General features: G+C 47.8%; 1 protein-coding gene and 1 long non-coding RNA gene across 2 annotated transcripts in view; one reads left to right on the forward strand and one right to left on the reverse strand.

Annotated features, from left to right (window-relative positions):
* Positions 1–23,243, forward strand: part of PKD1L2 (polycystin 1 like 2) — a 95,916-nt gene that overhangs the window by 61,246 nt on the left and 11,427 nt on the right. The window contains exons 25-37 of the mRNA XM_045986708.1: positions 97–198; positions 2,646–2,824; positions 4,716–4,862; positions 7,124–7,323; positions 8,001–8,218; positions 9,131–9,347; positions 12,684–12,912; positions 13,625–13,829; positions 15,128–15,221; positions 18,163–18,300; positions 19,704–19,889; positions 20,811–21,138; positions 22,567–22,700. Coding sequence (XP_045842664.1) covers positions 97–198; positions 2,646–2,824; positions 4,716–4,862; positions 7,124–7,323; positions 8,001–8,218; positions 9,131–9,347; positions 12,684–12,912; positions 13,625–13,829; positions 15,128–15,221; positions 18,163–18,300; positions 19,704–19,889; positions 20,811–21,138; positions 22,567–22,700 — 2,377 coding nt within the window. The remainder of the gene's footprint in view (positions 1–96; positions 199–2,645; positions 2,825–4,715; positions 4,863–7,123; positions 7,324–8,000; positions 8,219–9,130; positions 9,348–12,683; positions 12,913–13,624; positions 13,830–15,127; positions 15,222–18,162; positions 18,301–19,703; positions 19,890–20,810; positions 21,139–22,566; positions 22,701–23,243) is intronic.
* LOC123930478 overlaps positions 7,226–23,243 on the reverse strand; it is a 33,584-nt gene continuing 17,566 nt past the window's right edge. The window contains exons 2-3 of the long non-coding RNA XR_006816115.1: positions 9,115–9,282; positions 7,226–7,302 (exon numbers count right to left, since the gene is read on the reverse strand). This is a non-coding gene — a long non-coding RNA (uncharacterized LOC123930478). The remainder of the gene's footprint in view (positions 7,303–9,114; positions 9,283–23,243) is intronic.

Consider the following 23,243-nt stretch of genomic DNA (forward strand, 5'->3'; position numbering starts at 1 on the left):
CTATCCCTTTGTCACAAATGACCAGTTCCCTCTTAACTGTTGTTTAGTGGATGAACCCACTGAACAGGACCCTCCTAATGCCATCCTTCTGTCCAGGTGAAGGTCACAGTGCTGGAGGACAATGATCCCTTTGCCCATTACCACTACCTGGTGACAGTCTACACTGGACACCGGAGAGGGGCAGCTACTTCCTCCAAGGTACGTGACCATGCAAGTTGATCAGTATATCCCACATACAAAGTACTTGCTGGTCTACTGTTGAGTTGCATTAGCACAGTGGATTTAGTGTTGTGGTTTTTTTTTCTTTTTGGTTTTTTTTTTTAAAGGAAAGAATCTTTTGCCAAACAAAACATCCCCCCCAAGTCCCAATATTTAAAAAGATAAAGGAGGATAGATTAAGGAATAGTTGGGGTCTAGCACCGTGCCACTGGTCATCTCCCTTATCCCTACCAAAGAATAACTCAGTTGGTTAGTAACCTGCATGCAAATTTGCTCACATACGAAGAACAGTCAGTGAACTGCTATCAATGAATAACGAGGAAAGAGAATTTTTAAGAGAGAAGGGAGAAAGGAAAGAAAGAAAATATGCGTACCATTTGAAAGCAATGAGTCTTGAGTTACATTTTTCTAGGTAAACTGATTAGCAGGCATCTAGCTAAGAGGTCAGGCTGAGCCATCTGTCCTTCAGGAGGCTGACTAGAAGTAGTGAAGAAACTATTTCACTCGCTTATAAATTCTCTGAGGTTCTTGAGCATATAGCTGTGGAACATATAGCAGATTGTCTCTGTAACGTCTCACCATCCTTAGTTAAGTCTGGCCTGTGCCACGTCACTCGTCAGAATATACTGTCCTCTGCAGCAGGTTTCAAGTTTCCTTTACTAAAACTGAGGGCCTGGTGGAACACAGTTGGAGAACCACTGGCACTGTGTGAAAGCTGGAGAAAGCTCTATTTTTTTTTTTTTTTTTTTTTTTTAGTAACAGTAAGATTCATTAGAGTGGAGCATTTGTCTTTTTACTTTTTTTTTAAAAGATTTTATTTATTTATTTGACAGAGATCACAAGCAGGCAGAGAGGCAGGCAGAGAGAGAGGAGGAAGCCGACTCCCCGCTGAGCAGAGAGCCCGATGCGGGACTTGATCCCAGGACCCTGGGATCATGACCTGAGCCGAAGGCAGAGGCCTTAACCCACTGAGCCACCCAAGCGCCCTGTCTTTTTACTTTTTAAATCCTATTTTTATTTATGTATTTGTCTTATTTTTATTTTAAAAATAAATATTTATATATTTATAAATATATATATAATAAATATATATATTTATATATAATAAATATATATATATAATAAATATTTTGATTTATTGCTGTGTCCAGGGCCCTCAACCAGCTGTCTAACATAGAGTAAGTGCTCAGTAACTACTTATGGAATAAACAGGAATTAATTTCATCCATCTAATGAAACATTCTTCTCATTTCCTTTAAACATTCAAGAGTTCATCTTAATAGGAAAGGAGTGAAAACTTGCAACCCATAAGCCAATTCTTTCTCTGGAGAGTTGCAGTCACATTTAAATATAATATTGTCTTAGTATGGGTATCTGCCAGAGGCCAAGGATGCTGCAAAACATCCTTTGATGCACAGGAAAGCCCCCAGAGCAAGGGATTATTGGGTCCAGAATGTCTATTGTGGAGAAACTCTGTGGTGGAAACAGAGTGAAAACAGGGATTTGAGTGTGAGTAGTTGATTTGGCGGGGGGGGGGGGGGGGGGTGGATCCTAGACACCCCAGTAGAGGACTGAGAAGGTGACAAGGAAGGGACGGAACCAGTAAAGGGGGCCAGCCCATTACCTATCTGGGCAGCTGCAGCTAAAATCCCACAATGGGACTCTGGAAACCAGTAAACAGCATGGGCCTCAAAGTCATCTCCACTGATGGCTGAGGGAACTGGCTTATTTACCCACCAATCCCATGAGTTGTTGATGGAGGACAGCTCACAGCACCAGTAATTCTCTGGCACTTCCAGTCTCCACTCTCACAGCCCAAGAACCTCCAGGAAAGCGATGCAGCTGCCAGCAGCTGGACATGCGTGCAGGGATCGCTGCAGCAGCGAGGCTGAGGGATGTGGGCTGAGCACAGGTGGCAGAACTGCAGCTCTTTGGCTCAGGAATCAGGCATGCTGATCAGCATCACCTGGATAACTGCAGAAAAGCAGATTCTTGGGCCCTGTTCCCAGCATTTTTATTTGGTAGGTCTGGAGTGGGGCCTAGGAATATGTATTTATGAAATAATGGGCTCTCATGCATTCATGTCTCAGTGCCAGGCACGTTGGGAGACCCTGGGAATAGAATTGTTGGGGCGGGGGGAACCAGTTCTTACGCTAAAGCCCTTATAAACAAACACATGGAAAGTTTAAAAAGGTTGCCAACAAGTGTTTTATAACTCATGCTGAAGACAAAAATGCAGGCAGTGTTATCCTAAATCTTCATATACCTGAAAAATAGCTCAGGGAGGCCCAAGATGGGAAGAGAGGAGAGAATGAAAGGGCCTTGCAAGGTTGGTTTTCATTGGGTTTTGGATCCTTCCAATGAAACACGGCCACCGGGGCTTGGTTATCATGTGGAATTGGCCATTCCTAGTCTCTGGATTTCAGGTGACTGTCACCCTATATGGCCTGGATGGAGAGAGTGAACCCCACCACCTGTCAGACCCTGACATTCCAGTTTTTGAGCGAGGAGGAGTGGATGTCTTCTTACTCTCCACCATGTTCCCCCTGGGGGAACTGAGGAGCCTGCGGCTGTGGCATGACAACTCAGGGGACCGGCCATCCTGGTAAGTCAGGGGTGGGCACACCATGAGAACCCACTATCTGCCACACTAGGGCTGGGCCATGTGCATTTGCTGCTAGGCTAATCCTCACAACTCTCCTCAAACACAAAGAATGGATCCCCATTTCACAGAAAGAGATACAGAAGGTTAGAGAAACCCAACCACCCATGAGCCTCACAGACTGGATCAGTAGCTAGGACAAGGACTAGAGGTTGCAAGCCTGGGGTTCAGTGCTAACTCCACTCTTGGCACATTTGCAGCATCCACCTTCATTTAGGCCCCAGTTCCCCATCTGTAAAATGGGGATAGATGCCCATTTTGAAGATAAACCTTGCCCAGTAAGAGGAGACTAAATGAGACATTGGGCTGGTTATTTAGCACAAGAGGTGAGAACAACTGCCACTCTGAGCATTAAGCTAACCCTTCCCGTTTCTGTGCCTTTTTCTCACTGGCTCCTCAAGGACAAGTATTCTCATTCTTGTTTTACAGGTGGGAAAATTTAAACTCAGGCAAGATAAGTGACTTGTCCAAGGTCACAGAGCCGGCAAGCTCAGAGATGAGAATCCACCTGAGGATTATTTGTCTTGTGAGGCCAAAACTAGTGACCTAAATGAGTCATTTCCAGCCTGACCACCCATCAGTGGCTTGCAACTTTGGAAAAACAGAGCACTTCTATTGATATCTTCAATTTACCTAAGGGATTAAACACTACTACTTTAAGTGCTATATGTTGGTTCCTGGGAGGCAGACCCTGAGATAGAGTTCAGGGTGCAGGGTGCATAGGACCAGCTCCTGGGAAGGGAGAGAAGGAAGCAGGATGAGCAGAGGGAGAAGAGCTTTGATGCAGCACAACAGCTTGGCTGACCTCCATGGGGAGCTCTGGAGTGTCCCGAGTTGGGTTGGGATGCCCAGGTCTTGATCACACCCAGGCACTGCACCTGTAAGTCATTGGATGTTGGCCTCCCCAGGAGGGTGCGAGATTCAACAGAGGAGGCTCTTGTGTGCTGTCTTCCTGGAAACGAGAAAATGCATGTCTGGAGCTTTTAAGCATCATCCTTATTACACAGTAAATGCTCAGTAAAGAGGGGCTCTTTACTACCGCTATTCTTTTTTTTTTTTAAGATTTTATTTATTTGACAGACAGAGATCACAAGTAGACAGAGAGGCAGGCAGAGAGAGAGAGAGAGGGAAGCAGGCTCGCTGCTGAGCAGAGAGCCCGATGCGGGACTCGATCCCAGGACCCTGAGATCATGACCTGAGCCAAAGGCAGCGGCTCAACCCACTGAGCCACCCAGGCGCCCCCTTGACATTGCTATTCTTAATACCCATAAGGCAAAGGGGAAATGGTGGCTCCTGCATCTGACATCCCAGCAGAGGTGAGATCATTCCATTTCTTCCCCAGGTCTCAAAGACCTGAATCAGGTTTGATGACACCCATGAGGTCCTGAGTCTAAACTAGATGGCTCACTCCCTGGGTGTACGCCTGCAGGAAGACCAGCATTTGTGTACCTGTGTCTGTGCCTCCCTGAATTCCCACAATGTAGACAACTTGGCTTTTCTCCCACGCCTCTGGACGCTGGCCCTGGACTTGCAGGCCTGCAGCCAGATTAATAGTTTCAGAAGGCACCCTCTTGCAGCATACATCTGTGAAAATGTGGCAGCCTCCAAGAGCCGGCTCTCTACACTAGCTGAACTCCCACAAGAGGCCACTTCGCCCCCTGATTGGGGCATTTCGGTCAAGGCATCAAGAACAAGGAAGAAAAATACAAAATCTGTCTTTTCAGGAGTTCTTGTTCTCAAACTCAGGTTTGCAGCGGTGTTAACCTTTATTGTATCCAAAGAAGCCTCACTCCCCTCTCAACACTGTCCTCACAAGTGTGGGTCCCTTCTCCAGGTATGTGAGCCGGGTGCTGGTGCATGACCTGGCTAGGGACCGGAAATGGCATTTCCTCTGCAACTCGTGGCTGTCCATTGATGTTGGAGACTGTGTTCTTGACAAAGTATTTCCAGTGGCCACAGAGCAGGACCGGAAACAATTCAGGTAACTTTTATTTTTTTAAGCAAATGCTGTTTACCTAGTTCTTTCGTTTCTAGGGAAGGTGCATCACAATCCAGGTGAAGCAGAATAGAAGCATGTTTCGGCTATAGTGTGTGACATTAGTTACCAATCAGTTTTTCTTGTTGGGACTGAGGGGCTCTGGAGGGACATGGACCGACCCTCTGACACAGAATTTTCTTTGAGGTGGTGAAATGGTTGAGCAGTTATCCATATTTCCTTATACAGGACATAGAAGAATATGTTTCATATGAGTGAACAGAGTGGTTTGAATGGTGACTTCACGTCTGCCATCTGAGGCTCCTTCTTCAAACAGTTTTACTCTAAATAGGTGTTTTGGCATGTGTGTCCCTTGGCTTTCCTTCCTTCCTCCTACATCTGGTCAAACACCATCAAAGCAGGTACAAGTGTACACACTTGTGCTCGTGTGCACACACACAATACCACAGAATGTTGCTTATTTTACATCTTTTAAAATGGTGTTACTCTAAACATGTCATCTTATTTTGGATGACAGACCATGAACGTCCTTCCAGGACAGTATGCTTGTGTCAAATGTGTCCTTACTGGCTGCAAAATATCCACAGATTGGATGTCTCACAACTAATTCAACCATTCTTCTATCAATGGACATTCAGTCTGTTCCCAACCAATATTTTAGAAAAATCAAGAGACTACACAAGAATCTGGCAAGTGTGAAGGTGCTGGGCCAGTGTCCTGCCTGGTACCAGTCTGCTGGAGCCGAGTACCAACTTTTTCTTTGAAGGGCCATGTGCTCTCCATTTTACCACAGTCCTTACCCACCCCCTAGTACTTCACTCCCACCCCACTTCATTTAACTTGACTTATTTCCATCTATCCAGGCCCCTTTAGCATTTGAGTTTGTGACCTCTACTTTAAATGGCTTCTCAGTTAGGTTCAAAACAAAGTCTGTTTCCAGTGCATTTACTGAAAGGTGTCTTTCCCTCCTAGCTGCCACTGGGAATAGCTCAGCCTGCAAAGGGAAAAAGTCTGAGTCAGAGACACTTGGACCTAAAGACAGGCAGAACACTGATGTGGGCACATGGCTCCCAGTTTCACATGCATGCTTCTGACTTGCTACACGCCTTTGCAAACGTCAGTTCACCTCTCCAGGTCTCAGCTTCCACATCTGAAAAATGAGTTGTTCAATGTGCCTCCCCCAAGGAGACCTGTGCCAGTCCCGTGACGTGATGTGTAGCATACTTAGCACAGTGAGTGGCTCAGGTAAGCGCTCTATCACACGAGCAGATATGATCCTCCCGATGCATCAGCTTGTGATACTTGAAAACCAGACAAAGAGCTGCCTAAAGGTAGGGCCGTGTCATTCCCTCATGAATCTCGGTGCCCAGCAGGACACCTGGCACACAACGTCAGGCTCACCAAATATTTGTGGAACTGTCCGTGGAACATTGAGCAGAACAATCACGCGGAAATCACTGTTGTTGACAACCGACCTCTCTCCTTATGCACCTTTACTCTGAGTCCAGGCCACTCCCACGGCACAGACTGATGGTCAAAGTACCATACACGCCTGAGGGGTGCTGGCATTAGCCCCCAGAACGGGCACCAGCCAGGAGTATCGGTTCCACACACTCTCAAGGTGAATGGTGGCCCCTGTGTAAGTCCTGTGGTTAGACTAAATTCTAGACCAAATCCTAGACTAACAGAGATGCCTAAGGAGAATATGGTGCCATTTTCAGAAATCCTGTCTTGCAATTTTGATTCTCTTAATCTGAGTCTGCAGCTAAAGCCTGGGATTTTTAACCAATATGCTCTAAGGCACTAATTACGATAAACCTAATAATACTAGATTATACGATTACATTAAAATTACAACAAAAATGATGATGGCTAATACTGATGAGCACTCACATAGACGTCAGCTACTTTGCCAAATGCTGTACAAAAATCATCACTTAATCCTTTCAGTAATCCCATGAGGCAGGTTCTATTATAACCCCCACTTTACAGATGAGTAAACTGACACGCAGAGAGAAAGTAACTTGCCCGAGGACACACAGCAGGTAGGAGGGCCACCTAGGATTCCAACCTCCTCTGTTCAGAACCCCCATCACTAACCAAGTGATGTTAAGATGCTGTATGTCTTCCACATGAGAGGAAACAGAGGATAAATCTTAGAAGCAAACACCTCCCTCTTACCCCAAGATTGCTCCCAAAAGACCGGTCTTCTCCCATCTCTGCCCCCGCTCCCTGCCTTTTCACAGGCACCTGTTTCTCATGGAGACCTCCACGGGCTTCCAGGACGGACACATCTGGTATTCCATCTTCAGCTGCGCAGCTTGGAGCCACTTCACCCGTGTCCAGAGGGTGTCCTGCTGCTTCTCCCTGCTCCTCTGCACCATGCTGACCAGCATCATGTTCTGGGGTGTCCCCAAGGACCCAGCTGAACAAAAGATGGACTTGGGTAACTCCCAATGTCACGACGGAGCTAGTGGTCAGTGGGTGTCACACAATTCCAGAGGTCCCAAGACCACCTTCACGTTCAAGAATTCTCTAGAACTACTCACAGAAGTCAGAAACACCATTATGCTCATTACAGAGAAAGGATACAATTAAAACCAGGAAAAGAATGAGGCGCATGGGGCAGGGTCCAGGGGACACCAGGGTAGAACTTCCAGCTGTGTTCTCCCAGGGAAGCAGTGACAATGGTCAGTCGTCCCAACGATGATGTGTGACAACACACATGGAGTATTGCCAACAAGGGACACTCCCTAAGCTCTGGTGTCCAGAGTTTTTACTGGGGCTTGCTCACATACACATGGCTGACCCCCATATGGCTGACCTTAGACCATAGTCCCTCCAGAGGCTCAGGTGACACTGTGTGGTGAAGGCCCACCCATACATCACTGTTAACATAGACTATACAGTGTGGCCCAAGACCTCAGGTAAACAAGGTATAATACTGTGTACACACTATGTGTGTATATAATACCAGACAGAACATCCCAAGAGCTTAGAGGTCACCTCCTAGGAGCCACTCAAGGGCCAGGTCTTTGGGGAAGGTTAGTCTTTACTGCACACCCACCTTCTGGAATTGGTGGAGAAAACTTGCCTATTAACCCTTTCCTTCCTCTGTCCTAGGTAAAATTGAATTCACTTGGCAGGAAGTGGTGATTGGACTGGAGAGCTCTCTCCTCATGTTCCCCATCAATCTCCTAATCGTTCAGATCTTTCGAAACACCTGTCCTCGGGTCACTAAGGAGCAGAACACTGAGAAATGGGATAGGGCCTCCCCTAACCTGGCCTCCTCACTACAGCCCATGGAGAATGGACTTCTGACACTTGAAGTGGTGACCAAGGCATGTCTTCAGCCTTGACGGTGCGGGGGTGCTCTGGTCTGGGCAGAAACGGTGGGGGGAGTACTGGGGCTTGAGATCTGGCAACCCCATGATGGACGACAGCATCAGCCTCCAAGATTCATTGATGACACACACATGTGCGCGCACACACACGCACATACATACGCATGTATGTTCAGTCGGGCACACGTATGCACACATGTACACACACTGTGCAGGTGCATGTGTATACATGCACACACAGACAGGTACACACGCACGTGCACATACATATACAAAGGCATACACAAACACATACATATGCCTTTGCACACCTGTACACACATACATACACACATGTGAACACATACATACACACACCTACATATATACACACCCTTTCTGGGTACATAGTGTGTACACAGTATTATACCTTTATCATAGATCACAGCTGGAAACCCAGAGAAGGGACTCCCTCTGCATTCATGCACTCAATAAACATTTACTAAGCACCTGCTACATGACGCACTTTGAGAAATACAACACGGAATGCGTCAGTTCGAATCCTAGAGAGAAATGGCTCAGGGTGATCCAACATCATATCTCTGTGGGCAAAGCTGGGATTCAAACCCAGACTGCCAAGCCCTGGAGTGAACACTCTTTTTTTTTTTAAAGATTTTATTTATTTATTTGACAGAGAGATCATAAGTAGGCAGAGAGGCAGGCAGAGAGAGAGGAGGAAGCAGGCTCCCTGTTGAGCAGAGAGCCTGATGCAGGGCTCGATCCCAGGACCTGAGATCGTGACCTGAGCCGAAGGCAGAGGCTTAACCCACTGAGCCACCCAGGTGCCCCCGGAGTGAACGCTCTTAACCACGATACTGCCTCCCTCACCTTTGCTCACGTTCCCCTTACCCTACCTGGGCTGACTTGCAGGATATGTGGAGACTCGCCAGCTCGCTGTTTAAAGCTCTGAAGGTGCCGTCACCTGCCTCCGGCTGGGACTCAGCAGCACTGATGGACATCAATCACCTTCTGGCCTTGGTGCAGGATGTCGTCTGTCTGCAGAACATGGCAGGACCGGAGCTCTGGGAGGAAGCCAAACAGAGAGAGGACCCTTTAATGCTCCCTCTTGGGTCTCTACGAGCAAAAGGTAAGTCATGATGTTTCCGAGCTGAGAAAGGGGGCACGTCTGGACCAGGTGAATACAGGACTCAGGGCCGGCTCTGTATCACTAGAGAGTGAAGATATCCTACAGGGTCTCCTCCCTCACCAACCTCCACTGCAACCACCTGCCATCACCTCCCTCTCTCAGCACACAGGCAACCTGCTCTCTTCACAACACCAAGCTGCCTTCCCACTAAAGACCATCTCACATCTTGTCCTTCCATCTGGAATGTTCTTAGCATCTCCTAAGTATCTCCTGCATTGCTTTTACGCCGTCCTGCCAAATCATGACTTGTGGGAAGACCTGTTTAAAGTCTGCAGCCAACTTCGCTGGACTGTGAGCTCTGTGAGGTCAGAGCCATCTGACTGTCCTGTCTCCATCGCTTCCCTAGTGCCTGGCCCTGTACAACACGTAGAAAGCATGCAACAAACATGTGTGGGGTGATGTCAGCATTGGAAATAATTATGGAAAGCACAAAACGAAAGGCAGGCTGGTCTTTCATATACAGGAAGAATAGCATTGGCCATCCTGGTAACTCTGGGTACTGGCTCTGCCATTAATGGGCTGTGTGACTTTGGACAGGTTACTTCAGTTCTCTATGCCTCAGTTTTCTTTTCTGTAAAGCACTGGGGGATGCAACGTCAAACCAGATCCACTTCCAAATGTGAGGGACAGGACACAAGATGATGGACAGGACAGTAAAAAACATTAAAGAACACTGAGTTGTAGAGTGAAAAAGTCACTCCTCCATTCTGTTCCAGACTTTCTAGGAGCAAATCTCAGTTTGGTACAAGTGTGTCTTTAACACCCTTTTAACACTTGTTCTGTTTGGCAGAGAGACAGCAGGTCTCAAACTTGGAGCTTTTTGAAACAGTTCAGCTAGAACTTAGTACCATCATTTCTTTCCTGTCCATCTTGCACCTACATCAATGCCACCAGTGTTCAGACCAGGCTGTCCAACACAGCTGCCCACAGTGCTGGAAATGCTCTGCATCTCTGCACTGCAGTATGACACCCACAGGCCCCATGTAGCTCCTGAGCACTTGAAATGCGGCTGGTGTGACTGAAAAACTGAAGTTCTCATCTTAATTTCAATCAATTAATGGGGCCAGTGGCTGTCATAATGGCTGGTGTGGGTTAAGAATTGCTGCCATTTTTTAACACACCAGGCTGATCACTGTCTAAACCTTGTTTAGAACACAGACATGGGGTCTACAGAATGGGAAATTTGAATTCATAAACTCTTGGCCACACCTCTGATACAGTGAATTACATTTCTGGGGCTGAGGCTGGGATCTGCAGTTTTAACTAGTCACTCAGGTGACTTCTGAGCACACTTAATGTTGAGAGTCAGTGCCCTCAAAACAAGATCCCATATCCTTATTGGCCTGGCTCATGCTGACCCCGTGGTCAGCCCCATCTTGACCTCCATGATCCAGCCACCCTGGAGGATTTGTCCCAGACAGTTGGACTTGGGCTGCCCATGAAGGCTGTCTTGCAGGAGTTCTGCTGATGCCTGCGCTGGACTCCTGGCCTTGAGTTTGGGGACTTTGGTGTTCATAGCAGAGGCCTTAGACAGGGACTCTTGAATCAGCCAGACCCTAGGGCTCTCCCTGCTGCAACAGTAGCTGTGCAACTTTGAACAAGGTGCTCAGTCTATGACTCAGCTTCCTCCTCTGTAAAATGGGAGTATTGATCCACTATGCCTCTTGGCTCATTCTGAGGACTGAATGAGGTCATAAGACACAGGAAAACTTAGACCCAGCCTGGTACAAAGCAGGTATTCAGTAAGCGGTGTTACAATTGATTAGGAGTGATGGTATCTTCCAGAAACATTGCCAGAGGGCTTGCAGCATGAAGGCTGTTGATGTCAGAACTTGCAGCTGTGGCTTCAGCGAGGAGAGGAAGGGAGGAGGCCTGAGTCAGAGGGAGGCAGAGCGGATGTTGTCCCAGACCTTTACTGTCCTCTAACCCGAGCCCAGCTGCACGCTTCTCCACAGTGCTGGTTACCTTCCCACTCCTTCACGTCTCACTGGTGACTGCAGAGGGGTCGTGGGGTGAGAGTGCTCTCTCCTGCCACCTCCCACATCTGGCTTCACATTCCTCTTGCAAACACCGTCCAATCAGCCTGGACACTGACTGCTCTGGGAGAATTTGCCCCGGGGCTCCAGCCTCCCAGCTCAGGGCCAGACTCCCAGGCCTGGTTCTGCCTGGAGAGGCCAAGCCCAAGCTTCCCCTAGAAGGCATCAGGAATAGTGGAAATGTTCAGGGTTTTTTTCTTGCAATGAGTAATTTAAAACAAAAAACAACTTTGTTTGTTTTAAAACTTTTTAGGAAGCCGAAATTTGAACAAACCAACTGTATGAAAACACTCATGAGATATTCTGGGGGAAACTTGACCTCTTACTGGGTATTTCATGCTATTAAGGGATTATTGTTACTCATTTTAAATGCTGATAATGACATCATGGTTTTAATTTTTACAAGAGCCCCTATATCCTCCAGAAGCATATTAAAATTAAAATATTTAGTGACATGACCTGGGCCTTGGAATTTGCTTCAAAATCACCCACGTGGAAAGAGTAGGCTGGGTGCCAGGGAAACACAACTGGTCATAAGTGTGTGTGCAGGTTCATCTCATTACTCTACTTCTTTAAGTTTAACGGTTTTCATAATAAAATGTTGAAAGCAAAAGATTAAGACTAACACTATCTTTGGCACCAAGCAAATCTTGTGTATATTAAAATAATAATATATTTGTTGGGATGCCTTCGTGGCTCAGAAGGTTAAGTGTCTGTCTGCCTTCAGCTCGGGTCATGATCCCTGGGATTGAGTCCCACCATTGGGCTCCTCGCTCAGCGGAGAGCCTGTTTCTCCCTCTGCCTGCCATTCTCCCTGTTTGTGTGTTCTCTGACAATAATAAAAATCTTTAAAATAATATTTGCTGATGAGCTAATACCATATCTAGGATTTGCTCTAAGGTATTCCAGAAAAAGAAGAAAGTCGGGGGAGGGGGCAGAGACAAAACAACATTGGGAAAAGGTTGGTGCTTGCGGCAGCAGGTGATAGATACATACTCTGTTCTCTTCTGTCGATGTGTAAGGAAATTCTGAGAATGCCCTTGATAAAAGGTGAAAGAGGAACATATGAATCCTAACTGGCCATGGGAGCCTGGTACCTTTCCCCATCTTTCTAGATCTCTCATGCCATGGTGCATAGTAAGTGTTCAGTACCAAAAGCTGTTACTAACGTTGTTTTTATGGCAGGCCGTCTGCTCTGGCATTCAGCACCAGCTAATGCTCTCTGTCCCCTGTCCTCCAGAACAAATGCGATGCCCGATGCCAGAGGTGGGCCCAAGTGACCCTCAGAAGGACAATGCCTACAAGCAGTGTCTCTACCTTCAGCTGGAGCACATGGAGCAAGCGCTTCAGCTCGTGGGGCCCTGTGGCTTCCCCCAGAGCCAGAGCCACGCCCGGGCCCTCAGCCAGCTGCAGATGCTGAAGGGCTGTCTGGGGGGACAACTGGGCACCACACCCCCAGCATACACCAGGTAATCCTCTCCCCTGGTGCTGAGTGGGCACCTGCCCCCCAGTGTTGGGGGGGCCATGGCCCCAGGGAGACCATACCCAGGCCACCTTGGAAGGATGTTCACCCAGATCATATGTATAATATGAATAATACATTTCCCCAATTCTAAAGATCCTTTTAAAGTGAAGTAGGCCAAAGACTATACTTTCAGGGATCATTTCTGACAAACCATAAGAGACTCTTAATGTCACAAAACAAATTGAGGGGGGATGGCGGAGGGGGGTAGGGAGAGAGGGGTGGGGTTATGGACATTGGGGAGGGTATGTGCTATGGTGAATGCTGTGAAGTGTGTAAACCTGGCGATTCACAGACCTGTACCTCTGTGACTAATAATACATTATAAGTTTATAAGAAAATTTTAAAATTAAAAAAATAGAATATGTGGAACATGGGCGAAAAAAAAGTGAGATAAGCCAGCAATTTACAGGAAATTTCCCCTCAGAAAAAAACCCAAAACACCAAGTTATTAAAACTGCCCTTCGAGGTGGGTACCAGACACGGAGGTGGGTATGAGATGCCAGATAAATACAGAATAGGCCTTTGAGGTGGGTACGAGGTACAGAATCTGAGAGGTCAAGGAGCTTGGCCACAGTCACACAGCTGGTGAGGGTAAAGTGGGATTTGAATTTGAGCTTGGCAGGTGCTACTCTGATCACACCCACCCTGCATTTCAGCTTCCCGATGGCGAGCAAGCGTCCTCGCGGCCTGCCCTGGTGGTTCGTCGTGGTGGGCTGGCTCCTGGTGGCAGCCACCAGCGGCGTGGCAGCCTTCTTCACCATGCTCTACGGCCTGCACTACGGGCGGGCCAGCTCCCTGAAGTGGCTCATCTCCATGGCTGTCTCCTTCGTGGAGAGCGTGTTTGTCACCCAGCCCCTGAAGGTCAGGCTGCCCTGTCCTTAGGCTCAGCCGTTCTTTGTCTATTCATTACAAACCTACACAGCACCTTGCTGGAGAGGTGGTGCTGGTAGTAGGTGGGGAATTATAATGAACTTAATCACTATGATAATCCAAGTTCTGGGACAGTGGCTCTGGGACAGAGACTCTAGGCCAGGCGGAGTGGCTTATCAAGATGTGGCAGGTCAGCCTCAGAATCACCCTCAGGAGGGTCCTTGCCTCTGTTCTATAAATAACAAGAGGCTAGGAAGGGAAGGTCACAAATATCTTGCCCTAGGTTACATGTATATACCATATTTCCCTAATTAATACCATATTTTCCTCAATTCTATATTATATTCTATAATATATAATTATATACATATAATTATAATATATATATTCCACAATTCCTCAAGTAATACCATATTTCCTCAATTCTAAAGATCCTTTTAATTGTGAGATAGGCCAGCAATTTAGAGGAACTTTACCTTCAGAAAAACAAAAACAACAACAACAACAAAAAAAAAAAACACCAAATCATTAAACCTGTGTGTCATTTGGAAGACACACTCCTATTTCTGAAATGTAAAGTTACTGTTAGAGTTGGAGAAATACTGAGCCCCAGCCTGGAATTTGGAGCCAAGGCTCCCCCAGGAAAGAGTCAGGTGGTAGGAATATACTGTGTGTTGGGGTGCGGGTGCGGGGCTGCAGAAAGGAAGGGACATTTACAGTGAATCTTTACGCCCATGAGACTCTCCAAATCCCTAACCCCCATTTTACCTGATAGTCCCCAGTTCTGTCCTGAATAGCCTTTATCAGAAGATTTAAACAACTCCCAACATCTCCTCCAATCTAGTCTGAGAATAGTAAGAACGGAGTCGTGAGCCATTTTGTTCCCAACAAAAGCCCAGAATCCTACTAAGCCTGTGCACTGTTGGTGCAGAGGTGAAGGCATGGATGGAATGAAGAAAGGGGGAGGAGCGGAGGGAGGGGAGAGACAAGTAATTCAGCGCTAGAGATAGTGGCCCCTCTATCAGCAGGGGAGTGCAGGTGGGAAAGTGCTGGTGGAAAAGCACTGGTAGGAGAAGCAGGGGGAGCTCAGCTTGGCCGCCAGAGGCTCTGGCCCTCTCCCTTCACAGCCACATCCCCTCTTGGCACAGGATGGCCTGGTTCCCACCTTACTTCCTCAAAGCATGGCTTCTGTGCCCAGGACACAGATGTGGCCTTGATGCTGACCCCTCTCTGATAAGGAGTTGACAGTGTCCAACCCAGGCCTGGGGCTCACAGTGGGTGTTTTTCAGGTGCTGGGCTTTGCTGCCTTCTTTGCACTGGTCTTGAAGAGAGTAGAAGATGAGGAGCCGGTGGCCTCCCTCCCAGGACGTCTATCTGGCCCAGGTAATGGTGCATAGGTAGAGGCAGGGCCTAGAACCTGATGAAGATGAGACGGCCCTACAAAGCCCGGCTGCTGACTTTTTTGCCCCATCATTCCTTCACCCCTGATTGGGGAAGCACCCCCAAACCATCCAAAACTCTCTAGAGCAACCTTGCTCCTTCTCTACCTCAGCCTTTGTCTCTGGCACCAAAGCACCACCCCTTGGCCAGAAGAGGCCCCTCGGGGGCTGCACTTTGCACGGGCGTCATTCTCTGTGTAATCCCAAGCAAGCAGCTTTCTCCTCCTCGGCTCAGGGCCCTGGTCTTTAGAATGAAAACCAAAACCAAGATGCTTGCAGGTGGGCTACAGAGTTCCAGGACAAGGGTCTGCAAACCGCAGCCGTGAGGTCCAATCTAGCCCACTTTCCATAAACGAAGTTTCCATAAATGAAGTTTTAGTAGAACAGAGCCATGCTGACCCCTGCTGGAGGAGGCTACTGAGCAGCCCCCTGTCCCGCAGCCTGGTTTCTCATTTCACAGCCTAACCTCCTGAGAATGCCTCCAATAAGATAATCACAAAACAAGCGAACAGAACAGAGTCAACACTCCAGCAGTGTAGAGAGAGATTCTGACTTTTGGGGAAAATACAACAGGAATAAACAAAAGACATACCTATGTTATTGTACTGATATTATTACATAGTGTGGTTTCCTCCTCATGGGCTGGTATTCTTCCACTCTAGGATAGGGTTTGAGCTTGTTTTGTTTTGGCTTTGAGGATCCAAAAGGTCCATTAAAATCTTCCCAAGACCAAAGAGTAATTTTTGTCCCAAGAGACGCCAGCTTTGAGAACAATTAAATATTCATTCAGTCATTCTTTTGGCAGCCACTCAGGGAGTACTTGCTGTGTGCCAGGCAGTTCGATGGCTTAGGACCATGATTTACATAAAACCCACTCATTGTGAGTGTGTAACTCATTGATTTCAGTAAATTTGTAGAGTTGTGCAACCATCCTCCTAATTCGGCAAATGTTCCCTCTTGACCATATGAAGCCAATCCCTGCTCTCATCCCTGGCAACGCATTGCGGAATGGAGCAGGTTGCCCTTGGAAAGCACAGCCCACAGGGAGACACACGTTAGACAAGTAAACAACACAAGCGCAAAGTGTGAGAACTCAGGGAGCGCCCAGGAGAACGCAGGCCTCTCTGCTGAAGTAGTACCTATGTTGGCTCCTGGCGCCTGGAGAAGGGAGGGAATGCACATTGGGCCCTTGCAAAGGCCCTGAGGTGCAACAGAGCTTGTCATTTTACAGTGATTACAGACAGTGTGGACCAAGCAAGGGGAATTGGGGGCAGAATGGTTCAAAATGAGGAGCAAGAGGTGGGTGGGGAGCAGAGCCTTATAGCACCCGGGTGGGTGCTGGGATTCCGGAGTGCTGCAGAGGAGAGAGGCATGATCTATCTTGTGATTTGAGAACGATCACTGTGGCTGCTCTTAGGAAACCAAAAGTACTGGGTCAAAAGTACCAGTGGGGAAAAGACTACTGGAAAGGTCCAGACAAGAGGTGACATGTCCTGGCACTGGGGGTGGAATGAAAGGCATGGATTCAAAAGACATTTGGGGCAATATGCCCCTGTCAGAACGGCTACAAGTAAAACAAAGTAAAAAATGCTGACAAGGATGCAGAGAAACTGGAGCATTCACACACTGCTGGTGGGGATGGATGCCGTCACTCTGGAAAAGTTTGGCAGTTTCTTTCAAAAGTAAAAATGGACTCACCATATGCTGTAGCAATTGCATTCTTGGGCATTTATCCCAGAGACATGAAGACTTATTTGCATGCAAAAACTTGTATATACATGTTCAGAGCAGGTTCATCTAAAATAGCCAACTGCTGCTTCTAGGAATTTACCCAAATCACCTGTATGTGAATGTTCGTAGCAGCATTATTCCTAATAGCCAACACTAGTAACAATCTAGATGTGAATGCATGGACAGGAGTGTACCCATCCCAAAAAAGGAACTAAATACTTACACAACAACATGGATGGACTCCAAACCGTTATGCTAAGTGAAAGAAGCCAGACACAAGAAACGATGCACTGTAGGATTCCATTTATATGTAATATCCACAAAAAAAATTCTATAGAGACAGAAAGCAGATTAATGAGGCTAAGGGTAGAACAGACTGGGAGTGGGGACTGACTTCATGGGGACGTGAGGGAACTTTCTGGGTTGATGAAAATGTTCTAAAACTGGGTTAAGGTGATGGTTGCTCGACTCTATAAATGTACTGAAATCATTGTATTGTAGACGTCCAGTGGGAAAATTTATGAAAACTATAGTTCAATAAAGTGGCTTAAAAAAGAAGATACTTAGACATGACAGGACTTTGAAATATTAGTGACCCTCCTTCTTCCATCCATTACAGTTTCGGGAACACTGGGCTCTGTCTTAGGGTTCAGGAGCACAGGGAGGGGAGGGTGTTGTGCTTTCAGTATGAGGAGAATCCTCCAGCTGGAGTAGGGTCAGAATTTTGAGCATAGGGATGGCAGGGGCAGAGGTGTGGAGGGCAGCATTGGGAAATGGCTCCTGAGGAGTAGGAATGGTGGATCCTGTTCCTGGTGAAGACAGGAGGCTCCTGGTTGCAAAAGTTGAGGCTGGTTTGGGGCGCCTGGGTGGCTCAGTGGGTTAAAGCCTCTGCCTTCCGCTCAGGTCATGATCCCAGGGTCCTGGGATCGAGCCCCGCATCGGGCTCTCTGCTCAGCAGAAGCCTGTTTCCTCCTCTCTCTCTCTCTCTCTCTCTCTCTGCCTGCCTCTCTGCCTACTTGTGATCTCTGTCAAATAAATAAATAAAATCTTTAAAAAAAAAAAAAAAAAAAAAAAAAAAAAAAAAAAAAAAAAAAAAAGTTGAGGCTGGTTCCACTGCCTTTTGGGGGACAGTCCTCATGTCCTTGCTTTCACAGACCCCTCTGCCTTGTTCCGAGCACGACGATGCAGCAGAAAGGACATTTACCAGCCGCCTTTGGCCACTGACGTTGAGAAGATGAAAACCACCCATCTCAAGGAACAGAAGGCATTTGCCTTCATCAGAGAAATCTTGGGTAGGCAACCAAGGTCACCGACAGCAGTCTCCTCACTCACTGGTTGTCAGCACTGACTTCAACAGACAACAGTATAATCTTTGACAGACCCACACTATCTTGCCCCAGCTTTTCCCCTATACTTAAAATCCCTTGGTGGTCCCATATGGCCCTTAGGATAAAATCCAAACTCCCTGCTGTGGCTCTGCCCACCCTGGGTCACCTCTTGCAGCCCCGTGTGCTCTGAGCTCTGGTCGCACCATGTTCTTCTGCTCCTGGGACTCCTTCACTCTCTGGACCCCAGGCCTTTGCCCAGGCTAATCTAATCTGCTTGGAATGTGTCTCCTCTTCTCCCCATCTTCTCTTTCGGCTAATTCCTTATTCTTTAATTCTCAGCCCAAAGACTATGACTTCGGAAAGACTCCCCACGCCTGCTGACCACGAGCTTTCAAACATCACTGTGTATCTTAGTCTGGGTTCTCCCATAAGCAGATTGGGGTACAAGTAGTGGCTTTGAGAGGTGATCCTGGGAGACACTGGTAGAGAAAAGGAAAAGTATAGAAGAGAAGGGAGGTGAAAGAAGGTGTGGTGATGAGTGGGTTCCGTGTGAGAACTGGAGCTCAGTCCTGCTGGGGACCTCTGTGGGGGTCTATAGTACACACCTCCGGGTTGTCACACAGGTCACTGGTGAGGGCTGCTCTCAGGGAGGACATGGACCCTGCAGCGCTCCTGCCCTGCCTTCCCAGTGGTTGAGCACATACAGCCAGACAAATGCAGAGAGCAGAGGAGCTTGCATAGGAGTAGCAGCATGTTACAGAATGAAGAGAGCCTAGAGGTGTGGGCAGAGCCCCAGTTCATCCCAGGGAGGGGTTGCTGGGATGCATATTCCCAGGCTCTGAACCCAGAGATTCTGGGTAATGCTCTGCACCCCCCACATTCTGATGGCTGGCTTCCTACCCTAAATCTTTATATGTAAGGGGCCCTTACATCACACTCACCTGTCCACAGGTGAGCTCTGCGAGCGCACGGAACTCAACTGTCATTTTCATTGCTCTATCCTCAGCGTTGTAACATGGCAGAGCCCTATTTTCAGAAGATTCTTTTTAAGAAATGTTTATATAGCATGAACTCTGGGCAGGCCCTATTTTTAAGGGCTTAATAAACATTAATTCATTGACTCCCTCATTACAACCCTATGAAACAGAATTATTATCCCCATTTCACAGATGAGGAGAGTAAAGCAGAGCTCATATCTGTGGACTTAACTCCTTCCCACTGTCTAAGGATTGGTTCCACTGTCACTAGGGGGCAAGAAGCTGGTCTACAAGACCTCAACTATTCTGAGTATGCCATTCCGTTTCCTGCCTTGCACTCGGTGGGATTTGGGGACCCTGCCTGACCAGGGGCTACGCCTCCACTTTCAGCATACCTGGGCTTCCTGTGGATGCTGCTGCTGGTCGCCTATGGGCAGAGGGACCCCAGCACCTACCACTTCAACAGACACCTTGAGCACAGCTTCACCCAAGGCTTTTCAGCTGTGTTAAGCTTCAGAGAGTTCTTCATGTGGGCCAACACCACCCTCCTGAGCAACCTATACAGTTATTACCCAGGTAATTTCCCCTCACCCCAGAACACGTCAGCCCCTTTGTGCAGACTGCTTTCTAGGAACAGGAGTGGGTTACCATCACCATCAGCCTCACAGAGAGCCAACAACCACAGGACCATATGCTTTGAAAAAGAGACCCTCAGAAGGCTTTGTGCACACAAGAGAGGGGCCCTAAACCTTCCCTGATGCAGAGTGGAGGACACGTTAAGTGAGAGATACATGAGCATGAATCAGCTAGGCAGAAACAGTATACCGGGTGCAAGAGAAAACAGGGGGAAAGGCAAGCCTGAAGTACCACAGCACATCCCTGGAATTACAAAGCACTGAGTGTGGCTGCAGTGTAAGGTATGCGTTGAGGACCAGTTAAATGAAAAGCAAAAGAGAAACAGGGGTCAGATCATCAAGGGTCACAGAAGTTCTATTTTATGCTTAAGGAAATGAGAAGGCATTGATAGTTTCTCCGGGAGGGAGTAACACAATCAAATTTGCACTTAAGAAGGATCATTCTAGAGTGATGTGGAAGTTGGAATAGAGAGTAGTTAGGATGCTAGAAACAATGGGGCTGAGGGAGGCATGAGAGGAAGGGGTGAATGGAGAAATGAGCTTGGTGCAGACAACAGTGAAGAGGGAGAGTTGATGAGCCTTGCTGACCATTAGGATGTGGGCATTCAGAGAAAGGGCACAAAGGGTCTCCAAGTCGATGACTAGGTGGTGGGGGTACCATTCCTCAAGAGTTAAGTTATGCAGGAAGTAGACCACACCTAAGCGTGGAAGATGGTGATGAATATAGCCTGTGATTGGCCATGAACTACTTACTCTTGACTGTTTTTACACTGGGTACACTGAAGTTCATGTTAACATCCAGACCAGGATGCACTAAGACAATTTTGATGGCTAGGCTGACCCACCTGTTTTTCATCTTCAGGTTTTATCACGGATGGGAACTCTAAGCTGGTGGGCAGTGCCCAGATTCGCCAAGTGAGGGTCCAGAAAAGCTCTTGCCCTCTTGCCCCACAGCTGCAGGCTTCTCTCGATGGATGCCATGCACCATATTCCCTGGATATTGAAGACCTGTCAGACTATGGGGAAGGCTGGAATGCCTCCATACCCAATAACAGCAGTGGCTTTTCCCAGGCTTGGCAGTACCAGAGCCAGAGCCAACGCCGAGGGTATCCCATTTGGGGCAAACTCACTGTGTACCGGGGAGGAGGTTATGTGGTCCCCTTGGGGACTGATCGCAAAAGTGCATCAAGGTAAGACTCACTTGACTCACGTATACCCAAGGAAAGCCATTTCCTAGGGTCTGGGTCTTATTAACAGGAGCAGCAAAGCTCACTCATGTCATTGTAGGGAGGAACTGGGGGACGCAGAAGTATTCAGATTGTATTTCCGGGTCCCTGGAAACTGCAATCTCAGAGTCCCTCTCCAGCACTCTCGGCCTGGTGGGCTGAGTCTGGTGGCCTCTGCTAGAGCCAGTGTAGGGATGTGGAGGTCTGCCACACAAAGTCATCTACCACGAGGCAGGTAGGAAGTGGCTAAGGCTCTTAATCTTAGCCAAGAATCATGCTTTTATGTGCAGTGAATTACAGTAGCTAGGAAGAACCCTGAGTTTGGAGCATTCACTGTTTCTATAGTGACAGAAGCAAGCCTGCTCTTTGCCGAAGGACATTACCGTATCCCTCGAGGTTGCTCACTACAAACACAGCCTTAAGAAATGGCTTGGGTAAAGCCGCGCCAGGACCTTGCATTCCTGGAATACCCAACATGGTTGAGCAGGGACATCCAGAGCCTACGCAGACCGCCTCTCCCAGCGCACTCCAGAGTTAGAGAGCCCTAAGTGTGAAAGCCTGGCACTGCTCCTGTTAGCTGTGTGGCCCCAGGCAAGTCAGCGAACCCATGTGCACCTCAGTCTTCTCGAGGAACACGGGTAACAAAACCCTAAAGAGAACAACTGGCAGGGGTCCCCCTGGGATTCAGGACAAGACAGGAATTGTCAGTTTCCATGTAAGAAGTGTCCTGCCACTTGCAACAACTGATGTTCTCTCTTCTAAACACGAAGCAGGACACAGACCCAGTGGGCACAGGGCATATTTTAGAACAGGCCCATCACTATTAATGCCAGTAACAACAGCTGTCACTATTACACACAGACAAATGACACACTATTGCATTTTCTCTTCACAATGTTCCCGAAGCACTGGTGTTAACACCACTGTAGATAAGGAAACTGAGTCTGCTTGCCTAAGCCCCTGATTTTCTATGTGGTTCCTCTCACATGGGTGATTCTCAAACTTTAAAAAGTGTCACACTCACCTGGAAGGTTCATCAGAACACAGATCTGAAAAGCACAGATCCCCCAAAGGAATTTGTTTCCAAAGATCTGGGATGGGGGCTGAGAATCTGTATTTTTACTGAGTTTCCAGATGATGTGGAATCTGGCACTATGAGGACCACATTTATAGGACCTTTTCTCTACCGCCCAGGAGACCATGGGTGCCAAGACACTGCACCATTGGTGGGAAACTGATCACTCCCAGGAGGAACCCCAACACCCTAGGGCCCAAGGGATGGAGCAGAGGCAGAGGGAGAAATTTCTACAGGAAGCCCTGGCCTCCTTCCTGGGCAGAGGGGCAGGCAGCCACTGTAATTGGAGATGTCCCTAAACAGTCCTTTTCCTACAGAATTCTCCAGTACCTCTTTGACAACACCTGGCTGGACAGACTGACCAGAGCTGTTTTTGTGGAGTTCACCGTCTACAATGCCAACGTTAACCTGTTCTGCATCATCACTCTGACCCTGGAGACAAGCGCCCTGGGTGAGCAGCCTCACCTGTGATCCCATCTATAGTGTTCTAGAAGACAGACACCCCTCCCTCTGGGCCAGGGCACCTGACCAGGCTGGCCCTTGCTGCCCCAGGGCCAGAGTTCTGGGGCCAGTGGTTGTTTGGGAGACTCGGGGATGGGTCTTTGTTCTTCCTGGGCATCCAAATGTCAGGTTCCAGGGCTGCTCCAGCCTTATTACTAGTTGCCTCCGCTTCCCTCTGGCCCGTCAACCAAGATACCCTGAGGGAACCAAGGTGGGAGTCTGAAGACAGCTCATCGTCTTCAGCTCCCTACTCTGGGGAAGGCGGGCTGGGGGGCTGGCAGTGAAAGACTGGAGAAGGGGTGACCTGGTAACAGATAATTTCACCTAAAAAAACATTTTACAACTTGTAACTCAACCTACAGGACAAAGTACATTTTACATTATTTTCCAATACACTCACATACAAATATACATAACTGAGACAAAAGCTTCAAAAATATTTTCCTTCACTACATGCAGTATACTCTGATATTTTGTGTTCTGTTCCATTTCT

This window comes from Meles meles, chromosome 19 (genome assembly GCF_922984935.1).
Source record: "Meles meles chromosome 19, mMelMel3.1 paternal haplotype, whole genome shotgun sequence".
NCBI lineage: Eukaryota > Metazoa > Chordata > Mammalia > Carnivora > Mustelidae > Meles > Meles meles.